This window comes from Aulonocara stuartgranti, assembly GCF_965226115.1.
Source record: "Aulonocara stuartgranti genome assembly, chromosome: 15".
Taxonomy (NCBI): domain Eukaryota; kingdom Metazoa; phylum Chordata; class Actinopteri; order Cichliformes; family Cichlidae; genus Aulonocara; species Aulonocara stuartgranti.
In genome coordinates, this window is record NC_138951.1 from 40764426 (window position 1) to 40789632 (window position 25207).

Sequence of the window (25207 nt, forward strand, 5' to 3'; positions counted from 1 at the left end):
ATGACACCACCTGCACACATCCTGTTCTCCTCTCATCCCTGTGACGGTTCAGATGTAAAGCTATGCTTGCATTACTTCAAGGATAAACAGAGTTACTTAAAGTGGCATATAATTTCAAATTCAACATTTCAAAAAGCTCAATACACATAACAACCAAACTGTTTTTGCACAGTGCGGTAGAGGTGGCAAAAATACAGACATTCTTTACTTAGGTAGAAGCACAGACAGGCCACCTGTGTTAAAAATACTCCAGTAAAAGCTAAAGTACAGAATCAACTTCTTTGCTCAATTGGGAACCCTACAATTGGTTGTAGTGGCTCAGTAGAGCTCTATATCTTGGCTAATTTACATTTCCTACACTGACAATATACTGCATATTGTCTTCATACTAGACCATATACAGCTGGCACAATTAATCTAAGCATCATCAGCTTCTTTGCAAATTATTTAAAGGTTCAAGGTTCTTTATTTGTCACATGCATAGTTATACAAGTATAACACACAGTGAAATGTAGCCTGACATGCTCCTCGACATGTGCAAAAATGGGGGGGGGGGGGTAGTAGAGGAAGAACATATAATAAGAATAGACATCTGACTATTTTACAGAATAGACGATATAAAAATATTTGAAATTAAAGGAATTGAAATGTACATTGTTCCTTGGTTTAGTGTCTGGAAGAGTCCTGTCTCAGTCAGTTATAGATGATGTGAGAGGGCGGGTGTGTGTGTTTAGGGCACGGATGGCTTGGGGATAGAAGCTCCTCTTGAGTCTCTCTGTCCTTGCCCGGATGATGAGGAACCTTCTACCAGATTGCAGAAGTTGGAACAGTTTGTTGCCAGGATGGGACGGGTCCTTCAGTATCTGCGCTGTTCTAGTCCGGCATCTCCTGGTGTAGGTGTCCTGAAGCGGGGGGAGAGCAATCCTGCAGCAGCGTTCTGCTGTACGGATCACTCTCTGGAGAGCTTTTTGGTCCTTCACACAGCTGTTCCCAAACCACGATGTCATGTTCTGTGTGAGGATGCTCTCCACAGCGCCTGTATAGAAGATCCTGAGGATCTTTGGAGAGACCCTGAACTTCCTCAGTTGTCGTAGGTGATACAGGCACTGCCTAGCCTTTTTGGTCTGGACCTGAATGTGGGCAGCCCATGTCAGGTCTGAGGAGATGTGGACACCAAGATACTTGAAGGACTGCACCCTCTCCACTGGAGCTCCATTGATGATAATGGGCTTGTAGTCTCTGTGCTGACCCCTTCTGAAGTCCACCACCAGCTCCTTGGTCTTGCCGACGTTCAGCTGGAGGTGGTTGTCCTGGCACCATGATGCCAGATTTCTCACTTCATCCATGTAGGCCGCCTCATCATTGTTGGAGATGGCACCCAACACCACTGTGTCGTCAGCAAACTTCACAATGGTGTTGGAGCCGTGGGTGGCCACACAGTCTGAAGTGTAGAGGGAGTAGAGCAGTGGCGAGAGGACACATCCCTGAGATGCTCCTGTGTTGATGGTGATGCTGTTGGAGAAGCACCTGCCCACCCTCACCACCTGAGTTCTGCCAGTGAGGAAGTCCAACACCCATGCACACAGACGGCTGTTAAGTCCCAGATCCCTCAGCTTTGTGAACAGTCTGCAGGGCACTATTGTGTTAAACGCTGAACTGTAATCAACAAACAGCATTCGCACATAGTTACCCTGTTTCTTGTCCACGTGGCTGAGAGTGGTGTGTAGGACGCGGGCGATGGCATCCTCTGTGGATCTGTTGGATCTGTAGGCGAACTGCAGCGGATCTGTGGTGTCTGGGATGGCGGAGGAGATGATGTTCTTCAGCAGCCTCTCAAACACCTTCATTACTACAGAGGTCAGTGCAACTGGCCGGTAATCGTTCAGGGATGAGGGTTTGCTGTTCTTGGGCACAGGGATGATGGTGGAACTTTTTTTAAGCATGTGGGGACCACAGACTTCGCCAGGGACTCGTTGAAGATGTAAGTGAACACACCTGCTAGCTGGTCAGCACAGCAGCGCAGCAGACGGCCGGTGATGCCGTCTGGCCCTGCCGCTTTCCTTGTGTTCACTCTCCTCAATGCCGCTCGGACGTCATGCTCCGCGATGCTGGTCACCGGTCTCTCGCTGATGACATCACTGTCCTCGGTAGTCAGGCGGTAGATAGCATTAGCCGCCTGGCTAACCTCGAAACGGGCGTAGAACCGATTCAGCTCGTTGGTGAATGCAGAGTTGGCGTTGATCGGCGCAGTGTCCCTGGCTTTGTAGTCCGTAATGGTGCGTAGTCCGTGCCACATACTCCGTGTGTCGCCCTGGTGGAAGCGGGACTCCACACGTTCCCGGTACCAGCGTTTGGCATCTCTCACCGCGCGCCGCACGCCGTATGAGGCCGCTTTGTTGGCGCTCATATCGCCAAATGTAATTGTCCAACATACTCTTTTATTGTGAATTCACCAAAGTAGCTTGCAGCTAACCTGATTATTCTGCACAAGACTACAGAGTATTTTCATTCAACATTTAAATAACACAAAATAATTATACCGTAGTTTGTTGTGCAGGATGTTTCACAGCATGAAAATACATAATTTACCAAAACACAGCAGATTTCTTGCCGCTGAGCAGTCCTTACCTTTAAATCTAACGTCTGTCCTTTCTTACGTCTTTCTCCATCTCTTATTGAATTTATCTTGAAACTTCTTTCTGTACCTGGAAATACAGCAGCTGTTGTTGTTTTTTTTTACCTAGCAACAAAATATGTGACAAGCTGGACAAACAGTTTGTGTGTTTGTTGAGCTCATAAAATTGACACATTTCTAATTATTTGACAAAAAAACCCAAAAGCAAAACGTTACTCCCTTTATCCTCACTCCTCTTCTGTAGGGCTAGCTAGATGCTCAAGAACCGCAACCACAACTCACAACACTTGCACTCTTTCTGGCCCACTTTAGCCCCCCACTATAAACACCTAGCTATATTTGATAGACCTAAACCTAACTTAATGTCTGTTTTGAAAATATAGAGAGTGAAAAGTACAAATACTCGTGTAACCATGTAGGTCGTAAAAGTAAAAAGTGTCCTGAAAAATAAATGCACAAATACACCTGAATGTATACCTGAAAAATATGACCTGCAGAAACAAAGTATTTGTTCCCAGAGAGGTGGAGTCTAAGACTCGACCTGACATATAGACACAGACGAACAGGCACACACAGACACAAGCGTACATTCCCATCCTCATGCACACATATACAAATACTCATCATTCGCCCAACGTGGAGACAAACATAAATGGACACTGTACACACACTCACACTCCCCAAACATACTCTAAACCCCTAGTCCAGGCACCACCACCCCCAGAGGGGTGATGGTACCCAGACACAGGAGATGTTACTCTTTTCACTGGGGTGGAGACAAGCAGACTGCCCACGGCCCCGCAGCAGCAGGGAGGCCCCGCATCCAGACCTCGATCAGATGGCCAACTCTTTCTCCCAGCCCCAATGGTAAAGAGAGAACGGAGGTATAAAGAGACCCATGCTTCCCTCCGCCCGTTCATATGTGGTGTTACTGTGTGCTGTTCTAAAGTGCAGTTTTTCCCCTTTGGATCTTTAGCCATCAGAATTGTTGTCTGAAGGCAAAGAGATGCCAAACGGATTTACTTTACCAGTTGGATCATCATGGCCTTGCCATATTGGTCCATTTGATTGACCTTTATGACAATTATGTATTAATTTTATTTGATTTTCAGTTGTTACAGACGGGACAGACATGACTGGGGGATAGGACAGGGAGAAAGAATGAAAGAAAGAGAGCGAGAGAAAGAAAAATAGAGGAGAGAAGAGATGGTGAGAAAGGAGGGAAGAAAGAAACAAACAAACAAAACACCTGGATCACCTGTATGGAGATAAGAAAAAACAGAAGAGAAAACAAACAAGAAAGAGCAACATAATGAATACAACACAGTCACAATAAACTAGCTAACAGTGGATAATAGTAGATAGTAAATATTACATATTATTGTGCAGTACGCAAGATTGACAGTGCACAATGTGCTTTGAGGTAGCAGCCAAGAAGGGTGTAGTTTGTGTCTGTGAACACCCGTGTACACCTGTGTGCATCAGCACGCTTGTATTCAAAAGGTTTCTCCATGTAACGATCTGCTAGGGAGTGGGGAGCCATAGCCCCGTCCCCCAGGCAATGAAGCAGGTATGGAGGAGATCCAGGCCCCAGACATCCAGAGGCCCCAGAATACGAGGACCCAAGGAGGACCACCAGGGGGGCAACCGTGCCACCCTCCTGGGTAGAGATGAGGAGAGCCCCAAACGATAGGTCACCCAGCCGCCATGGAGCAGAGGCCAGAGGGGGTTGCAGTGACATGCCAGCGGGCTCTGCCGGCAGCCAGCTGTGCCAGAGAGGACGGAAGGGGCCCAGCCGGGCCACAGGCGTCAGGCCCCGCCAATCGGCCACCAGGAGTGAGCCGGTACATAGATGAGCGCCCACCCTCAGACACCAAGAACCACCAACACACCAACGTCTGAGGGCGTCAGCCACCGGCAGGGAGTGTGGTGAGGGGAGATGGGCCTCCATACCTCGGAGAGCCTGAGATGTTCCCAGAGAGGTGGAGTCTAAGACCCAACCTGACATATAGACACAGACGAACAGGCGCACACAGACACAAACGTGCATTCCCACCCCCATATACACAAACGAATACTCGGCACTCACCCGAAGTGGAGACAGACACAAATAGACACATTACACACATTCACACTCCCCAAAAATACTCTATATCCCAGGTCCGGGTACCCCTGCCCCTAGAGGGGCAAACCGTACCCAGACCCAGGAGATCTAGCCCTTCTCTCTGGGGTGGAGGAAAGCAGGCCGCCTCCTTATCTGCAATAGCAGGGAGGCCCCGCATCCCAGACCCCAATCCGACGGTTAACAGAACAGGAGTGAGTGAAGACCCCAAACCTCCCTCCGCCCGCTCATATGTAGTGTTGCTGCATGCTGTTCTAAAGTGCATTTAAAACATGGGAGGGCATGGTGGTTCCTGCCAGAGAGCAGCCGGTGTCTGCTTGGCCCCTCCCGAGAACCCTCAACATGCAATTAAAACTGAGAGGTGGGCACCAGCGCCAGAGGTGAGGTTGAATACACAGACGGTCCTCTGAACGCTGTATAGCGTGCTCACCCCCATGGTGTTTGTGTTATGACATGTGTTATAAGCCCCAGGTATAGGGGCCTTTCTCCCCTCACCACACTCCCTGCCAGTAGCTGATGCCCCCAGGCCTTGGTGTTTCTTGGTGTCCGGGGTTGGGTGCTCAGGTATGTACCGGCTCACTCCCGGTGGCTGCTTGGCGGGGCCTGGCGCCCGTGGCTCAGTCGGACCCCGTTTGGAGACTGGGGGGCCCTCGGGCCTCTGGATTTCTGCGGCCTGGATCCATGCCTGCTTCATGCCCTGTGGGCTATGGTTCCCCACACTAGTGCCACTGGGCCCTTTGTCCCAACTCTTGAGCCACGATCGCCCCAATCTAAACCCTGCAGTACATGATCTCACCCTGGGTCAACACACCTGAATCAAATGATTAGTTCATTACCAGGCCTCTGCAGAACTTCAGGACATGTTGAGGAGGTAATTTAGGCATTGAAATAGCTGTGTTGGATCAAGGACACATCTGAAACCTGCAGGACACCGGCCCTCGAGGCCTGGAATTGGACACCTGTGATCTAGCACACCATTACATGGGGAAATCTTTTGAATACAAGCACGCTGATTCACACAGGTGTGCACACGGGTGTTCACTGTTCATAGACATAAACTACACCTTTATTGGCTGCTATTTCCAAGCACATTGTGCGCTGTCGGTCCTTCTTGCTACACAACAACATTCGATATTTAGTATTTACTGCTGTTTACACTTGGCTAGATTAACGTGATGGTGTTGTGTTTAGTTTGTTGCTCTGGTTTTTTTTTTTTTGCTTGTTTTCTCTTCTTTTTCTGTCAACAGGTGATCCAGGAGATTTTTTTTTCTTCTTTCTCTTTTTAAGTGCCCTTTCTCACTGTCCCTCCTTTTGCTTCTTGTTCGCTCTCTTTTATTGTCTTCTCTCACTGTCCCGTTTCTCCTCTGTTTTTCTTCACCCCCCCCTCCTCTTTCTGTTAGGGTGAAATTGTTAAATGTTGCCATTATTGTACGTACATTTTTAAGCCTTGGTTCAAACTGTATGATCAAAGACATTCTGTTTCTGTCCTTATTTAGTGAGGATGTTTACTTCTTTCAATTTATGGCCCCGCCTGTGCTTGTGTATGGGTGACCATTAAAGGGGTTGAGGCATATACAGGGTGAGGGGAGATGACCCTTTGTGATCAGCAGGAAGTCACACAAAAACACCCACATCCACACACAGACTCACACACGTGCACACACACACGTGCACACACACACACACACACACACACACACACACACACATGCTCGTACATGCATACGCACACACTCAGTGCCTTAGTTTTATGACGCACTATAGGGTTTTTTTTTACGATGGGTGTTTTTGTAAACTGTGTTCACAGAATAAAGGCTGCAGGGGAAGCTGGGTTCTTTGGAGTGGTCTGAGACCGAGGGCAGAGGTGCTGCTCTGAGATCCTCCCCTTGCTAGCAAGTAAAAACCGGTTAAGTTGTTGTCTTGCTTTCTTCACGGGTGATAAGTCTTTGAACTAGCGGGGCCGACCCAACACTTTCTCTCTCCCTTTCCCATTCCCCAGTCATGTCTGTCCCGTCTGAATAAAATAAATAAATAATAACAAAGATCAATCAAATTGACCAATACGGCAAGGCCGTGATAACAAAGGTAAAGTAAATCTGTTGGGTATCTTTCTTGGCCTTCACACAGTAATTCTGATGGTTAAAGAACCAACCGGGACAGGCAAAAAAAGAAAAGAAAAAATAAACAAAGTGATTGTACTTTGTTCCCACTTCTGTAGTTTAGCACACAATTTGTTTGTTAGCTAAAGGTACGGTGGGTGTATTTCCCAGGCAAAAAATTTATGTTAATGCATGGCAGCCAAAGGGATAAGCAGACTGTGCAGCTGCTTAGGGCCACCATGGTTCTCCAGAAGAGAGCTTGATAGTCAGGCAGGTCACAAGACAGGTTGATGAATGATTATTTATTGTGTTTGTGTATATCAATAGTAATCACACAGTTCAGCACTCATACCCAAAAATCTATGCAAAATATTTTGATAAATCCGTCACGATCACATCTTTGAGTCCAGTAAAAACAGAAATATATGTTAGTGCAAGTTCTCTATTCTAATGATTTCAATTCAATTCAATTCAATTTTATTTATATAGCGCCAAATCACAACATAAGTCGCCTCAAGGCGCTTCATAGATACAGAGAAAAACCCAACAATCATATAACCCCCTATGAGCAGCACTTTGGCGACAGTGGGAAGGAAAAACTCCCTTTTAACAGGAAGAAACCTCCGGCAGAACCAGGCTCAGGGAGGGGCGGGGCCATCTGCTGTGATTGGTTGGGGTGAGAGAAGGAAAACAGGATAAAGACATGCTGTGGAAGAGAGACAGAGATTAATAACAGATATGATTCAATGCAGAGAGGTCTGTTAACACATAGTGAGTGAGAAAGGTGACTGGAAAGGAAAAACTCAGGGGGTTGGGAAGGAAGCATATCTGTAACCGGAAGGTCGCTGGTTCGATCCCTGGGCTCTCTGTCCTGGTCGTTGTGTCCTTGGGAAAGACACTTTACCCTGCCGATGGCGCGATATGGCAGCCTCGCTTCTGTCAGTCTGCCCCAGGGCAGCTGTGGCTACAACCATAGCTGCCTCCACCAGTGTGTGAATGCAAGAGTGAATGAATAGTGGCATTGTAAAGCGCTTTGGGTGCCTTGAAAAGCGCTATATAAATCCAATCCATTATTATTATTATTATTATCATCATGGGAATCCCCGGCAGCCTACGTCTATTGCAGCATAACTAAGGGAGGATTCAGGGTCACCTGGTCCAGCCCTAACTATATGCTTTAGCAAAGAGAAAAGTTTTAAGCCTAATCTTGAAAGTAGAGCTAGTGTCTGTCTCCTGAATCCAAACTGGAAGCTGGTTCCACAGAAGAGGGGCCTGAAAACTGAAGGCTCTGCCTCCCATTCTACTTTTAAATACTCTAGGAACAACAAGTAGGCCTGCAGAGCGAGAGCGAAGTGCTCTAATAGGGTGATATGGTACTACAAGGTCATTAAGATAAGATGGGGCCTGATTATTTAAGACCTTGTATGTGAGGAGCAGGATTTTGAATTCTGGATTTAACAGGAAGCCAAAACAGGAGAAATCTGCTCTCTCTTTCTAGTCCCTGTCAGGACTCTTGCTGCAGCATTTTGGATCAGCTGAAGGCTTTTCAGGGAGTTTTTAGGACTTCCTGATAATAATGAATTACAGTCGTCCAGCCTGGAAGTAATAAATGCATGAACTAGTTTTTCAGCGTCACTCTGAGACAGGATATTTCTTTCTTTTTCTTTGTGTCCTGTCTGGCACTGTAGCAATCAGAATTATTGTCTGAAGGCCAAGAAAAATGCCCAACAGATTTACTTTCCCAAGTGGGCCTTTTGCTATACTAGTCCACTTGATTGTCATAGTTTATTTGATCTTTATTAGTTATTTTTATTCTAAGTTATTGTAATCAGACCAGACTGGACTCAGGGATGGGAAAGAAAAACAAGAAGAAAAGTTCAGAAGAAAGTTAACAGAAGGAGAGGGAAAGAAAAAGGAGAAAAGAGATAGAGAGAAAAGACGATGAAAATCTGCTTCATCACCTTTTTTTTCTTTCTCTTTTCCTGGATCACCTGTTGAGAAAAAAAGAAAACAAGCAGAAGAAGACTAGAGCAACATAATAAACAACATCACGATGATATATGGGAATATGACAGTAAATACTAAATATTAAACATTATTGTGCAGCACGTAAGATCGACAGCGCACAGTGTGCTTTGAGGTAGGAGCCAAAAAGGGTGTAGTTTGTGGGTGTGATCACCCGTGTGTACACCTGTGAGCATGGACGCGCTTGTTTTTAAAAGGTTCCTTCATGTAATGATCTGTTAGGGTGTGGGGGGGCCACAGCCCCGTCCTCCAGGGCATGAAGCAGGTATGGAGGAGATCAAGACTCCAGACATCCAGAGGCCCCCAGAACACAAGAGACCAAGGAAGACCAACAGAGGGGCAGCTGCGCCACTGTCCCAGAAAGAGCTGAGGAGAGTCCCAGATGAGGGCTCACTCAGCAGCCGCGGAGCAGAAGCCAGGGGGGGTTGCAGTGACGCGCCCGTGAGCTCCGCCGGCAGCCAGCTGCGCCTGAGTGACCGAGCCCCAGGCCCAGAGGCCGGAGACAGGATATTTCTAACTTTAGAGATGTTGCACAAATGGAAGAAAGCAGTCTTACATATTTGTTTAATATGTGCGTTGAAGGACATGTCCTGGTCAAAAATGACTCCAAGGTTCCTCACAGTGTTACTGGAGGCCAAGGTAATGCCATCCAGAGTAAGAATCTGCTTAGATACCATATTTCTAAGATTTTAGTACAATAACCTCAGTTTGATCTGAATTAAGAAGCAGAAAGTTAGCAGCCATCCACAATCATAATCATAACCCAGACTGCTCTGGTCTTCTGATGCTCAATTTGAACTTCAACAGCTCAGACATATACATGCATTGAGCTGCTGCCGTGGGACTGATTCGATAGTTGCATTAAAGACCATTTGAACAACGGGTGAAAGAGGGGATCAGCAGCCTAATTTTCCCTAGATTAGCTATGCTGATAACAAAATTATTGAAAGTGAGATCATTATAGTTATTATTATACTTAACTTCATTGATAGGATGATATTAGGATATCAGGATTGGGATGAGAAGCTTTAAGAATTAAATTAATTTTGTCATGAATTGCAAAAAAGGCATTGTTAATAAAATGAGATGGGATTTGGAAAGTGGGCTCTTGATGAGAAGCCTGAGACACAGCCATACTTACCATGGTTAAAATATTATGTAGTATTCAGTAATGTTACACTGTCAATTTTATAGGAAGTTAGAATATAATTCATTGATACTGCAGTTGGGAAACTTGAGCTCTGTTAATCATTCTGATCATCAATCTGTTTTACAAGTCATGTGATTAGTTTTTTTGTTTTTTGGTCTCATTTGCTAGTGACAGCTACAGAGTGGGTGGGTGGGTGGGTGGGGAGGGTGGGTGGGTGGAGAGCAAGGAATGACATCCAGCATGGGCCCTGGGACTGGATCAAGCCATTAAAAACTCAAACTGGGAATAAGGGATGAGATCTGCAAGGTGAGCAAAGGGGGTGACCCCATACTTTGCATTTATAATCAGCTGAATTTGCTCAATTTTAGTCAATTAAAAGTATGATATAGTCATCTTATTGAATCTTATAGTCTTTGGTCCTGTCTAATATTTCACAACATTTCATATTTTTTAAAGGGAACATTTAGAAGCATAAGTAAAAAGCTAAATAAAACAACATGGAAACAAAGTAAATTTTACTTAAGCAACCGTCACATAAATCATAATATTTGGCAGAAAAATGGACAGAGTCAAAGCAACAAGCAGAAATTAAGCAAAAATAAATAAACGGTGTCAGAACATGACAGCAGATAAAAGCAGAGCAGGCAGATCTGCTAAAATGTCACAGCCTTCACAGTCTGACCACAACAAATAAAGTGAGCAAACAGCAATAGTCACGCTGCCCCTTTATCTGAACTTTGAAGCCACATTTGAAAAATGTGATGGAGAGATGCCACAAATGTTACAACATTAAATAAATAAATAAATCAGTGGCACTGTCTTGATTTGATGAGACAAATAATATTTAAGCAAACACTTGACATGTATGTAAACAACTGAAAATGTCAGTGAAACCTTATTTTTAATGAACCTTTTTGCTATTCTTATATAGCAAAAAGTCTTTTGGATAAAGGGAGATTAGTTATATGTCAGGAAAAAAAGTGAAAAGATAAACACATCGGCAAATACACTGCAACAAAATAAGATTGTTGTGAAAAAAAATTCTATTTTTCAGTTTTACTTTCGACTGAAACGCAATGAAAATTTCTACACATCACGTCAGGACTTAGCCTGCCATATTTGAAGAGAACAAGGGCAGGTGACCCTGACTTTTCATTCACTGATATATGAGTGCAATGATCAAATGTCCAGGGGTTTGAATCATACCTTCGTGCAATTTGTCAGCACAAATTTCCCTTTAAAAGGCTGCTTACTCTGCAGACCAGCACCACCCTGTCAGCAATGAGAGCGCTCGTGCTCGCCCTGATTCTGGCCGTTGTGGGTGAGTGATGATGTTTGTGCAAAACTTTGCTATTTTATAAATATGTTCAAAAATAATGCTGATTTCATATTTGGAGTTTTATTGATTATGCGTTGAATGGTAATGTCAGTGTAATGTAGGGTCTTTACCCAACAATAAAAAGCACCTTGAAGCAACTGTTGTTGTGATTTGGTGAAATGTAAATAACATTTGAATTGAGTTGAATGTAGGTAAAGACAAATTATAGTTATGTACTTGTTATACATTGGTAGTGGGTTTATGCCTCTTTTAAAAAAAGGTTTTCATTTTTAGGCATATGTAACAGAAAACATGCTGCGTGTTTGTTACATATTTGGTGCTTTATGTGAATTTTAATATATACAGACCCAGCAGTTCAACTTTTCTTGTAAGCAGGGAGCTAAAACCTAGAACTAGAAATGAAAAAGCATTTTAGCTCACTTTAATAACTAAAATCAATTCAAATGATCAAGATCAGTTTAAAATGGGTCAGTTTGTCAGCTACTGTAGACTCTACTCACAAAGAACCGCTAAGTTTTGTACAGTGTGACTTTGTAATGGGGAAAATTCTAGTTTATCCTCACATTTCGATTCAGGTGTTTAGTCACTGTAGGATTTTGTATAACCTTTTGTTTCTTAGATGAAGGGTGTGTGTGTTTCAATATGACCAGGTGTAACTGCTTAGCTATGCTTAACGATGTTTCACTATGTATCTACTGACTGTTAAGGTGTAGAAGGACAAAATTCCCAAGAAGACCAGTCCAGGTGCTTCCTGGAGCATAGGTAGTGGGAAGTCTTTCCTGCCCAGCAACAGTCGGGTGGGATGAAAAATAGTTGTAATTGAAAAGATGCAGGGTTTTGTGTGTGAGGGTATAAAAGAGACCTGTGATGCCTCGAGGACAAAGCTTTCATGACTGTAGAACTGTGATGTTTGATGTGCGTTTGCTCTCCTGCATGCAGTAAATAAAGCGGCTTGACCACAGCTGACCTTGTTGCAGACTTTATTAACAGAAAATTCCACCACAACATTCAAAGACATTCAAATTTCCATTTCCAGCAAAACTTTGCCTATCATTTGGTTTAGTTGCTCATCTTTACTACTTCATTATCTGAATTAAAATAGAAGTCTTATTGTACACAATTATAATGAAATTTCAGAGCAGAGTCTTTGGAGCGAACATGCAGTGATTTGCACAGTAAATATAAATCATAACATATAAACACTGCTGAAAAGCATATTCAAGCCCATTCATATTTTTGTCATTGTTTGTGGATTCAGATTCTTTTTTTGTGTGTTTTCTTTTTTTCAACAGATTTTTCTAAATCTCTTTGTGCTTTGAGTCTCTGTCTGGCTCAGTTCTGAAACATGCTTAAGAGATTTGGGGTTGAATTAGTGGTTTGTATAATCACAATGTTCGGCCTTTAACATTTACAGTGCACTGCTTTCCTTTTACCTCTGGTTTTAATTTGTAAAACAAAATGCAAACTATGTTTTCAAATGTTGTAATAGTTTCAGATTTTACTCGCTGTATTACTGATTTCTTTCTTATTTTCTTACAGCTGGTGATCTTCAACATCAAGGTAAGTTTAATACTGTGTTCATTGTGAAACAAAAACTGTAGGCCTGGTTTAGAGTTTATAGTTCATATAATTTCACAAATGAGTCATATAAATTACATTCACTGACTTCTTCCAGATCCTGTTTTTGAAGCTGGTAAAACCTACGTATACAAGTATGAGGCGCTGCTCCTGGCGGGCCTGCTAGAGAAAGGTTCAGCGAGAGCTGGACTAAATATCAGCAGCAAAGTTAGCATCAATGCTATAGACCAGAACACATACTTCATTAAGGTAAAGATCAAAATCCTGCACAAGCTGCAGTCATTTACCTTTTACATGTATACTAATTGAATTAAACCTTACTCTTATATGAAAGCTTGAGGAACCTGAGCTCCAGGAGTATAGTGGAATTTGGCCTGAGGATCCTTTTATCCCAGCAACTGAGCTGACTTCAGCCCTCCAAGCTGAGCTCACGACTCCCATTAAGTTTGAGTATGTCAATGGTGCTGTGGGAAAAGTCTTCGCCCCTGAAACCGTCTCAACAACAGTGCTTAATATCTACAGAGGTATCCTGAATGTCTTTCAGCTCAACATCAAAAAGACACAAAATGTCTACGAGTTGCAGGAGGTTGGTGAAAGATCTTTATAAACCTGTGTGTGACAAGAAGTTGAATCTCCCTACTGAATATGTGTGCTGCTCTATAGGCTGGAACTCAGGGTGTGTGCAAGACACTTTACTCCATCACTGAGGACACAGAGGCTGAACGTGTCTATCTGAGAAAGACCAGAGATATGAACCACTGTCAAGAAAGAATAACTAAAGACATGGGGTTAGCATACACAGAGAAATGTGGAAAGTGCCAGGAGGTAGGTTTTACACATTTTATATCAGGAAACATCTGTGAAAGTGATGGGATGCATGACAAGCAACAGCTTTGTTCTTACAGGACACTAAAAACCTGAAAGGAGTTTCATCATACAGTTACATCATGAAACCACTCGATAATGGCATCCAGATCAAGGAGGCATCGGTCCATGAGCTGATCCAGTTCTCACCTTTCAGCGAGCAGCATGGAGCTGCCCATATGGAGACCAAGTATGTCCATAACAACTGTGAATACAAAAATTGATTCAAAGAACGTAAATGAACTTTTCTTTCCACATTCAAGGCAATCCTTGATGCTCCTTGAGGTTCAAACACCCCCTTATGCACCCACTACACCACCACCCCTGGCTCAGTATCCACACCGTGGAAATCTCACATATCAATTCTCCACTGAGCTTCTTCAGTTACCCATTCTGCTCCTCAATATCAGCGACATAGAGTCTCAGGTATTGTCGTAATTAAGAGATTATTGCTAAGGCATGAATTAAAAGTCTGTGCCGTGCTCGGTGATATCCTGTTTACCCCTGTGTCATTAGCTCGAGGACACTCTGAATCACCTGGTCAAACAGGCTGTAGGAAAAGTTCATGAAGATGCACCTCTGGAATTTTTGAAGTTTGTTCAACTCCTCCGTGCAGCCTCCAATGAAACTCTGGAGAACCTGTGGAGCAAACACTCAGGGAGCTCTGCCCACAGGTGATTTCACTGATTAAATGTTTAAAATATCATGTAAAGATATTTGCACAATTTGGCAAACTTCCTTTTTATTGTTTCAGAAAATGGATCATGGACGCCATTCCTGCTGTGGGAAATCCTGATGCTCTGAGATTTATCAAAGAGAAATACCTAGCAGAAACCATAACTGTGTTTGAAGCCGTTCAGGCTTTGATTACTTCGTTTCACATGGTGACAGCAACCACCGAGGCCATTGAGGTCATCGAGGTCGGTAAATCTCAACATATCTAGTGAAGTCAAGTTATTTTGTCCAGAGTAAGAAGGGACGTTTTTGCATTAACTCTGATACTCTTAACTCTGTGTGATGTTTTAGAGCCTATCAAAGGAAAGCAGCATCGCGAGAAACCCAGTTCTGCGCCAGATTGTATTCCTTGGCTACGGTACCATGATTTACAAACACTGCTATGAGAGGACTTCCTGTCCTGCTAAGCTCATACAAGTAATATAACATTGACCTTACATGCTGCCTTAGAATCACGTACACATTTAAGAATGAGAGAACGGGTGATTTACTTCCTTATTTGCTCTTGCAGCCCATTCAAGACCTTCTTGCACAGGCTCTGAAAGATGGAAACACAGAGGACATCATCCTGTTTGTGAAGGCTTTGGGAAATGCTGCGCATCCTTCTAGCCTCAAGACAATCACAAAGATGCTGCCCCTACATAGTAAATTAGGTTCATCACTGCCAGTGAGAGTTCATGCTGAAGCCATGATGGCCTTGAGGAACATCGCCAAAAAGGAGCCTAAAACGGTGAATTATCAACGCAGAGATTTCCTGATCATTCTAGTTTTGCACAAAGCTCCACACTGAGTCTGCGTTCTCTCATACATTAGGTCCAGTATTTAGCCTTTCAGCTCTACGGGGACAAGACTCTTCATGCAGAGATCCGCATGCTTGCGTGCATGGTGCTCTTTGAGACAAAACCTTCAATGAGTTTGGTGTCAGCTGTTGTTCATATTGTGAAGACAGATACAAATTTGCAAGTAGCAAGCTTCACCTACTCCCACATGAAGTCCCTGACTTGGAGCACCAGCGTTATTTATGCCTCAGTGTAAGAGTGCTTTCTAATCCTTCGTCACAATCGGATAAATCTCTGTGATTTGATCCATCCTGCAGTGAGCTCTTTCATGTTATCACTGCAGTGCTGCAGCATGCAAAGCTGGCCTGAGAATGTTGGGCCCAAACCTGGACAAACTGAGCTCACGTTTCAGCAAAGCCATCCATGTCGACGTCTATAACAGTGAGAATCGCCGTGCCTGGTTTAACTAACCTGGATCTTTATTTTCGATTTAATAATGTTTAACTGCATCTCATTAAACTCTCTGTTAGGTCCCTTTATGCTTGGTGCTGCTGCGACTGCTTACTACATCAATGATGCTGCCACCATCATGCCCAAATCTATTACGTCTAGGATCAAGGCTTTCTTTGCTGGAGCTGCTGCTGACATTCTGGAGGTAAAGGAAACCGAAATCAGTCCAGATATTTAATAACTAACCTGAAAGTTACTTGTCTTTTTTTTTCTAGGTGGGAGTAAGAACTGGGGGACTACAGGAGGCTTTTCTGAAAAACCCAGCAGTTTTTGATAGTGCTGACAGGGTCACCAGGATGAAACATGTCATTAAGGCTGTAAGCAACACCATAAAGTTACAAGAACGACAGGGACATCTTATCTGCTATCTGCAAAATGAAACAGAAGACTAGTGATCAGCTGGACTGCATCTCTCTCTCTACAGCTCTCTCACTGGAAGTCTGCACCCAACAGCAAACCCCTGACTTCCATCTACGTCAAGTGTTTTGGACAAGAAGTTGCCTTTGTTGACTTTGACAAAAACTGGTTTGGCAACACCTTTAATGTACGATTTAAACAAACAACCCATCAACCTAAAGATCAGTTTAATCACGATTTTGCAAGACGCAATATTTATAAAATATTCTTCCCCTGCAGCTCATCCTTGGCAATAACGATGCTGACACGTTTGGTAGAGATGTTTTCAAGGCTCTGCAGTCTGGTCCTACTTGGCGCTTTGTTAAGCCTCTGCTGGCTAATGAGGTGAGACATATCATGCCTACTATAGCTGGTTTCCCCATGGAGCTCGGTCTGTACACTGCTGCTGTGGCTGCTGTTCGTGGTCAAAGTGAGTGAATATTACTTAACGACCTAATATTTCCATCAACACCAAAACTTCTTTAAAAGTTTTGAGCATTTTTTTAAACTTCTTTCAAAGAAAGAAGAAGTTGCAAACTTCCTTTTAATAAATTAATGTGGAAATATCATAACAATGTGCAGAAAAGTAACTTTTCTCTTCTGTTTTCTTAGTCAAAGTCACGACAACTCCAGCTCTGCCAGAAGACTTTTATCTCAGATACCTTCTCAAGGCAGACATATACATTACTACCAAGGTCACACCAAGGTGGGGCAATAGCTGTCGCTACAATAGTAAATGGCTAATACTTTATAACACAGCACATAACTAAGGGTTTAATTCTACCCCTGGAATCAAGTGGGAATTTCCAAGAATTTTACCTGAAATTATTTTACCTGAATGGTTCACACCAGCATAATGAATACTGAAATGTAAAAAGGCAAAGTTAAGCTACTTGATGGTTGGAGAACCTAAAATACAGCAGGTACCTGCAGTGTGAGATGGGGAAGCTCCCCACTGAAAATGGCTTAATTTTGTGTTTGTGCCTCAGTTTCTGTAAAATACCTGAAGTTACGCACTACTTAAAATTACTTATGCATTACTCAAAACTCTTCATGTACTATTTAAAATGACTGTGAAGGTTCTCAGTCATCCAGGTCATCGTAGTCAAAGGAGCTTGCAAAGAAAAGCGTCTGGACTTCTTTAAGTTACTTGAAGACGTTTCACCTCTCATCCGAGAAGCTTCTTCAGTTCTAAGGTCAAATGGTGGAGAGTTCCCTTTTGAGATCCCTCCCCAGACGCCTTAACGCCCACTCACATCCTGGGCCATCTGACCTCAGGAATTCGCATGACAAGGTGGGGCCAGGTTTCACAATGAACACACCCGAAACTCTGGCTGATTGGGACCCACACCCAGTTTCACACCTTGGCTCAGGCGATTAGCGGATCATCAGGGGTCCTTTTGTCCCTCTGTGGGGGGTCACTCCCACTAGGTTTAAATCTGGGACTCTCCACCATTTGACCTTAGAACTGAAGAAGCTTCTCGGATGAAGGTGAAACGTCTTCAAGCAACTTAAAGAAGTCCAGACGCTTTTCTTTCCAAGCTCCTTTGACTATTTAAAATTACTTTCAGTGTAATTTGTGTCTCTTTTCTTGCAAAATAACCAAAGTTACACACTGCTTACTCACTTTTATTGCTACTTCTGTACTGTTTAAATTGCTTACAGTACAATTTGTCTTTTCCTGGAAACACAATACTTGTAACTACTTGCATACTACTTAAAGTTACTTATCCATGAATTTCCTTGTTTTCTTAAAATGAAAAAAAATTAAGGTACAATTTGTGTCTCTTTTCCTGTAAAATACTCAAAGATACGCACTACTTGAATTTTCTTAAGCAATATTTAAAGATATTAGAATAGAATAGAATAGAATAGAATAGAATAGAATAGCCATTTATTGTCATTGTACATGTACAACAAAATTGCAGATGCTCCACACTATTTGTGCCAAAATAAAATATAAATAGTGTACAGCAGGAATATATACAATCAAGAGGGATATATACAAAAATAAGGGAAAGGCGCACGTTAGACAACAAAATAGTTGCAAACAGGTTGGAAGTAGTGCAAAGAAAAGGTCTGAATAGAGTCTGTGTGCAAGCGACCTGAGTGATGCAGGTATTTCTGTACTATTTAAAATTACTCACATTATAATTTGCATGATTTATGTCTCCATTCCTCTAAAATACCTGAAGTTACATGCAGATTAAAGGTACGTGTGCATAATGTAAAATTACTAACAGTGTAATTATTATTTTCTTGTAGAAAACTTAAATTATTACCCTTATGCAACTGAGTCTACCTCTGGGTATTTGTTGGTAAATATAATTATATTGTAATTTCAGGTATAATATAAGGAAATTCCACTTATTTCTAGGGGAATTAACCTCTTGGGCGCCGGCTGTATTATGACGTGTTACCAACAAATGTAATATAATGTTCAACTGTCCTCCTCTTCTAGTGCGGCTGTGAACACATTTGCTGTGTTCGGGATAAACACTGCCATACTCCAGGCTGTCATGGTATCAAGAGCCAAACTCTACTCCATCGCACCTGCCAAAACTGAAGTCACATTTAACATCAATGAGGGCTACTTAAACTTCACAGCTCTTCCTGTTTCAGTGCCTGAAAACATTACCGCTGTGGAGTAAGCCATGACATCTTTAATTTATTGCATATTCTTAAACATCGCTTCTGAGATGCTTTTACCTTTGCACTGATGATTACGGTTCATCCTTGCTTCTCTTTAACAGGGTTGAGACTTTTGCTGTGGTAAGAAATCCTGTTTCGGGAGAAAGTATCACTCCTGTGATCCCTGCCAACCCAAGACAGATTCTTATATCGAATAACACTTCTTCTGATGCTGCTAATGAGGTGAATTTAAAACCGTTTTAGAGATATAAAAAAATATTGTGTCTTTTTTATGTAATTTACATACTTTCTCCTCATAGTCGAGATCCGCAGAGTTCATTTCTCAACGTCAGAAAGCTGGCAGGCACATCAAATCTAAAATGGTGAAGAGTAAGAAGAAGTACTGCGCTCAGACTGTTAACGCTGGACTCAAGGCCTGTCTCAAGATTGCCACTGCTCACACGGGGGATGCTGCAGTGTATAAACTGGCTGGAAAGCACTCTGCTGTTTTTTCTGTCATACCAAGTAAGAACTTAGAAAAGTGCTTTTTCTAGTGACACAGTGCAGAAATTAGCTGCTAACCGCATTAACTGATGATGCTTTCAGTCGAAGGTGAAGCTGCTGAGAGACTGGAATTAGAGGTTCAACTTGGAAGTAAGGCTGCACAGAAGATCATCAAACACATCACCCTTAGAGAAGAAGAAATCCCCGAGGAAACACCAGTCTTAATGAAGCTCCACAAAATCCTGGCCTCTACCCAGAAGAATAGCACCATGTCCTCCTCCTCCTCGTCCTCCAGTTCCAGGAGCTCTCGCCTTCCTGGCAGCTCCTCTTCCTCTAACTCCAGCTCTTCATCCCATTCTAGCAGGAAGACCACTGATGCAACTGCTCAACAAGTCCAGTTGGTGAAAAGACGTTACAGCAGCAGCAGTAGTAGTAGTAGCAGTAGTAGTAGAAGTAGTAGTAGCAGGAGTAGCAGCAGCAGTAGCAGCAGCAGTAGCAGTAGTAGTAGAAGCAGCAGAAGCATAAGTAGTAGCAGCAGAAGCAGCAGTAGTAGCAGCAGCAGTAGTAGTAGTAGTAGCAGTAGTAGAAGCAGCAGTATCAGTAGTAGTAGAAGCAGCAGCATAAGTAGAAGCAGCAGCAGCACAAGCAAAAGAAGCAGCAGCTTCAGCTTCTCCACCTCTGTCGGTACTTCCAAGTCCAGCTTTGCATCAAGCTTTGCGTCGCTCTTCAGTCTTAGTTCAAGCTCTTCTCACTACAGTGTGCACCACAGAAAGGTAAACATGCTGTATTATATTCAGACAAAGAGCCGCTTGAGCTGTCACTACTACTGTTTGAATATTTATATTGTATAAGTCAGCATTTTATTAATATTCTGTTTTCTATCTATAGTTTTAATTGATTTGAAATCTCATAGTTATCTGAGTATATATGGCCACTGTGGTTGCTGACAAAATGTTTCTTCATAGCAACCTGCGAGTCATCGCCACAAATCGAAGGAGAATCACAAAGAGAAACACAAAGAGAAGCACAAGAAAAACCACAAAGGTCACAAGACTCCAGTGAGAACCCATTTACACCATGTTTGAAGTATGACAATACTGCACATTGTACAGTTTGCACAGGTGGTAACTTGTGTTGTCTTTTGCGTGGCACTATATGGCATTCTTGTAGCATCACACCTCTAAAGCCACATCATCAGAGGTTTTCAGAAGCAGAAGCAGTGGCTCAAGCTTGGACGCTATCCAACATAAGGTCAAATCCCGTCAAATCTTCTTTCCGGCGAGGGATTTTATGGATGTACTCACATGAATAGTTGTCCCCACAGAAGCGGTTCCTTGACAGTCAAGCTGCCGTGTTTGGCATGATCTTCCGTGCTGTTAAAGCTGACAAGAAGAAGCAGGGATACCAGTTCATTGCTTACATGGACAAAACCACCAGCAGACTTCAGATCATTCTAGATGACATTGTTCCTGATAACAACTGGAGGCTCTGTGCTGATGGAGCCGTGTTGAGCATGCACAAAGTCAAAGTGAGACACTGTCCGCCTTATTTTTGGATGTTGAACTAAGCATAGCACGAAAAAAACGAACCTAAACCTTTCTGCCATTTGTCATTTCGATTTGTTCTTTCTAGGCTAAAATGAACTGGGGAGCAGAATGCAACCAACATGACACCGCGATTACAGCGGAAACTGGTCTTGTCGGTCGAAACCCTGCAGCTCGGTTGAAGGTGGACTGGAATCGGTTACCGTCTGATCTCAAGCATTGTGCAAAGACGTATGAAACTTCACAGACACTGTCACGCATGTCATACAGACAATATGAAACCATCTGATATCTGTAAATTCCTTTGCAGGATGTATAAGTACATTTCTGCTCACATGCCAGCCGGCTTGATTCAGGAAAAGGACAGAAACAGCGACAAGCAGCTCTCGCTTACTGTGGCTGTAGTATCTGACAAGATCATCGACCTGATTTGGAAAACACCGAGAGTACGAACAGCAAAGTTGTTGTTTCAAAATCATATGTTTTGATTTTTCTCACAATAATTATTCTGTTTACAGAGCACTGTTCATAAGCGGGCTTTGCATCTTCCCATCACTCTGCCAAGTAACGAGATCAAAGATCTTACTCCCTTCGGTGACGTCTCTGGAAAGGTCAAGCACTTGTTAGCTGCGGCTGGCGCAGGTAATGGCTCGTGCCTGTCATTTAAACGTGGACAGGCTGTGTCCTTTTCTGACACATCATTTTTCCCCCTCCTCAGTTGAATGTAGCTTCACCGGCAATACACTGACCACATTCAACAACGAGAAATTAAAGAACGAGATGCCCTCAAACTGCTATCAGGTTCTGGCACAGGACGGCACAGACGAGCTGAAATTCATCGTTCTACTGAGGAAGGATCGCACTGAACACAAGCAGATCAGTGTGAAAATTGCTCACATGTAAGATTTCATTAAAAACACGAAAGAAACTCTGGTTTTTGACAAAACTGAGTCTTTTTATTTCTTCTCGTGCAGAGACATTGACCTCTATCAGAGGAGAACCAGTGTGACTGTGGATGTGAACGGGCTGGAAATACTCACGAGCAACCTGCCCTATCATTATCCCCGAGGTTTCTATGCAGTCTAAAACCTTTGAATCGGATTTTGCAAACTACCATCAAACCTACGATCAAATTTTATCCCAGATCTTTGTGTTGAAAAAACGAGAGGAACCTTTTTGTCTTACAGCTGACATCCAGATCAAACAAAGTGGCGAAGGCATCTCTGTGTATGCAGCTAGCTTTGGTCTTCATGAAGTCTACTTTGACAAGAAGTCATGGAAGGTAAAAGCAAAACTGATAACTTTGGTTATGAGCTTAAAAGGAAAAACGAAAAAGACCAAGCGAGATGGAAATTCAGTTAAAATTGACGTCTGATTAATCACGTGATCCTACGATGCAGATTAAAGTTGTGGACTGGATGAAGGGGAAGACTTGTGGGCTCTGCGGAAAGGCTGACGGGGAGACCATGCAGGAGTATCGCACACCCACTGGATGGATAGCCACGACAGCAGTGAGCTTTGCTCATTCTTGGATTCTGCCAGCTGAGAACTGCAGAGACGCCACTGGTAAGACAAAGATATCTGATGTAATCATGGCAAGTCTTCTAAAGAATAATATACTGAATCTATCAGGAACCCTAAAATCCCTGCTGTGTTACAGAGTGCCGTATGAGGCATGAATCGGTGCAGCTGGAGAAGCAGGGAAACATGCAAGCTCAGAACTCCAAGTGCTACTCTGTCGACCCTGTACTGCGCTGCATGCCTGGGTGCTTCCCTGTGCGCACCACCAGCGTCACTGTTGGCTTCCACTGCCTTCCAGCTGGTGAGTCTACAAAGATTAAAAATGCAACATCGTGGAGAAAAACACGGAGTTTCTAATTATTTTTGCTCCCTTCACGTCCGCAGGTTCCAGCCCCTCCAGCGTGTATAAGAGCGTGGACCTGATGGAAACTACGGAGAGTCACCTCGCCTGCACCTGCACAGCTCAGTGTGCTTAACAACAGCACTGTCAGTCTCAGACATTACATGTATGTTTTGAATGTTATTTTAAATAAAGTGAATCTCCAGATAAACTTACTGAGCTAAAAATGAACTCTGGCGAATTTCAAAAGGAAAATCTGTACCGAATAAGACTGTTTATTACATTTATTGTAACAGAGACAATAGAAATGAGATCATCTGTGAAATAAAGTGTGAAGCTGAACGCACCCATATAAATTCAGTAATTGCCAGTTTTCCTTCTGGCTTAAATAAGTGATCCATATTCTCCATCCACTTCCCTGCTTTCTGTGATATCATCCACATAAATGCTTCCCTTATACAGTGTGGTGACTGCAATTAATTTGCACATGCCAGATGACAAGTGTTGTGTAATTCTCCAAATTTTGGTATCGATCCAAACACTGATAGTGGGACTACTAACATATAAAGGCAGCTTATGTAGAGAAGAGCTGTGCGTTATCATTTATTAGATACATCACAATCATTTTGCAAATTCTGAACGCCTTTTAAAGACTTCTACTGTGATTTTTACTTTGCACAATAATTACTTAAGCCACTAAAACACACCTTTCAGCTTTTTGTGTAATTTGAAAGATTTTTTTGGACATGGAATGTAAATATGCCTGTTTCCAAAGAGCTTTGGGTCAACTTCTGTTGTTTAAATGTGCTTTAGGCTATGAATGAAATTGAACTTAAGAGGATAGAAACAAAGTATTGATCTGATACCAATACCAGCATTGGTGTCGAAACTATTTGGATCAATCCGTCCACCTCTACTGTTGACTTCGAATGAACTAGTGATTCAGAAACACACACATAGTGATGTCCTAAAGTCAACAGAAGTTTTGTATGCACTCAGTTTGTGCAAAGGAAGAACATTGAAACACACATTAATGAATGATGCCGTGTTTAGTATACAAAACCAAGTGTATTCTATTCATATAGATAAAGTATTTTATTTTACCTCTTAATAAACACACCCATTGAATGGCTATAATTATTGGTGCCATGGTATTCTTCTTATAGTGCATTTTGTTTTCCAGTCTCAGTCCACCACAGAGGAATGGGAACCAGGAGAGGCAGTGATGATTAAAAAAAAAATCAGTGATTACTTCCCCGATAGAAGTCAAAACTATAATGAGCGTGAACATGAACATGTCATTTAACATTTGAGAGGAAAATAACGGCCACCTGTCAACACAAAGCTCCTAAAAGAAAAGTGACATTAAAGAAACAAATTGTTTCATGACAAATCATATTAACGTCACAGTGGACTAAAGTCACTATCTCCTACATAATATGTAAATTGTGCAAGATGTTACATTCTTCCTATTCAAAGCAGCAGATAAACTACCTGTTACAAACCTAACAGCAACATTTACTGGAAAAATGAGCTGTCACTCAGTCACATTCTCAGTGTTGTAAACAGAGCCGGCATACTTGATTTGATTTACCCAGTCACATATTGTCACATATTGCATCAGCAGCATCTAAATGTAAGATATGCCAATTTATGATTTACAGTACCATAAATAAGTAAACTAACTACATACTATATGCAGTACATTAATACAGATCCAGCAAACCAGAACGTCACTCTTAACGCTCTTTCCTTCTTAAGCTGTTTAATCATTTTACAGTCCATCTGTGGGCCTTTGGCATCCACCCATCAGACGCATCAGACATAAACACTGGACATGATACGTCTGATTCAAGTGAACGGAGTTTTTGGCTTCAGATGGAGCTGTTCTTCTCCTGTGAGAGTGTGTGGTCCTCGCTGTACTCCCACTGTTGGTGCTGGACGAAAACATCTCCACAAAACGTGCCCGATTCCTCCACATGTTCCCCGTTTGTCTTTGGTTGCACTGAGCTGCAATCACATTGAGGGGAAAACTTCAAATGAAGTTCATGCAGGTACATTATGCCATGCTTATTACTAATTCAGAAACTGTGGTACACATAAAGCAACCACACCTGTTTTCTGGGATAAAGCAAAGCGTGCGACACAGGTCAGTGGTGGAAGCCGACGCGAGCGCGACACACCTGGGTGTGGGGGAGGCTGTGTCTGAAGGACATTTGATGAGCTTTTCTGGAGCCACCGTCGCAGCCGCCTCTGTTTCAGCTGCTGGGGAAAAAAGAGGCTGATTTAATGACTGCTGGAATTGATGGAAATTACTCATCACTTAAAAAGAAACTTAGTCATAAGTCTATTTGGATATATTTTCCTTTTTTCAACTCCTGTCAATACGTAACATTTTCAAACCATCTAAAGCAACTGCTGCTCTTCATTTTAGG

General features: G+C 42.8%; 2 protein-coding genes across 5 annotated transcripts in view; one reads left to right on the forward strand and one right to left on the reverse strand.

The window, feature by feature from the left end:
* Positions 1-24070, forward strand: LOC309688668 (vitellogenin-1-like; the record flags this gene model as incomplete). The annotated part of the gene is made up of 35 exons (XM_082504543.1): positions 1-54; positions 1728-1857; positions 12910-12930; positions 13046-13197; positions 13283-13534; positions 13612-13773; positions 13854-14002; positions 14076-14238; positions 14329-14486; positions 14567-14732; positions 14839-14964; positions 15059-15277; positions 15361-15578; positions 15670-15767; positions 15857-15981; positions 16052-16153; positions 16261-16380; positions 16473-16662; positions 16845-16938; positions 18694-18879; positions 18986-19106; positions 19184-19388; positions 19470-20140; positions 20333-20425; positions 20538-20618; positions 20692-20895; positions 21000-21142; positions 21222-21357; positions 21430-21553; positions 21630-21810; positions 21886-21980; positions 22099-22193; positions 22312-22477; positions 22572-22733; positions 22817-24070. 35 exons carry the CDS (start codon positions 1-3, stop codon positions 22906-22908), a joined length of 5454 nt encoding a protein of 1817 aa, XP_082360669.1. The 3' UTR covers positions 22909-24070.
* LOC309690053 (afadin- and alpha-actinin-binding protein-like) overlaps positions 23853-25207 on the reverse strand; it is a 7000-nt gene continuing 5645 nt past the window's right edge. For 3 of the 4 annotated variants that reach the window (XM_082506900.1, XM_082506901.1, XM_082506902.1), the window contains exons 13-14: positions 24887-25037; positions 23853-24782 (exon numbers count right to left, since the gene is read on the reverse strand). In XM_082506900.1, coding sequence (XP_082363026.1) covers positions 24647-24782; positions 24887-25037 — 287 coding nt within the window. In that variant the 3' untranslated portion in view covers positions 23853-24646. The remainder of the gene's footprint in view (positions 24783-24886; positions 25038-25207) is intronic. The other variant, XM_082506903.1, reaches the window with a different exon arrangement.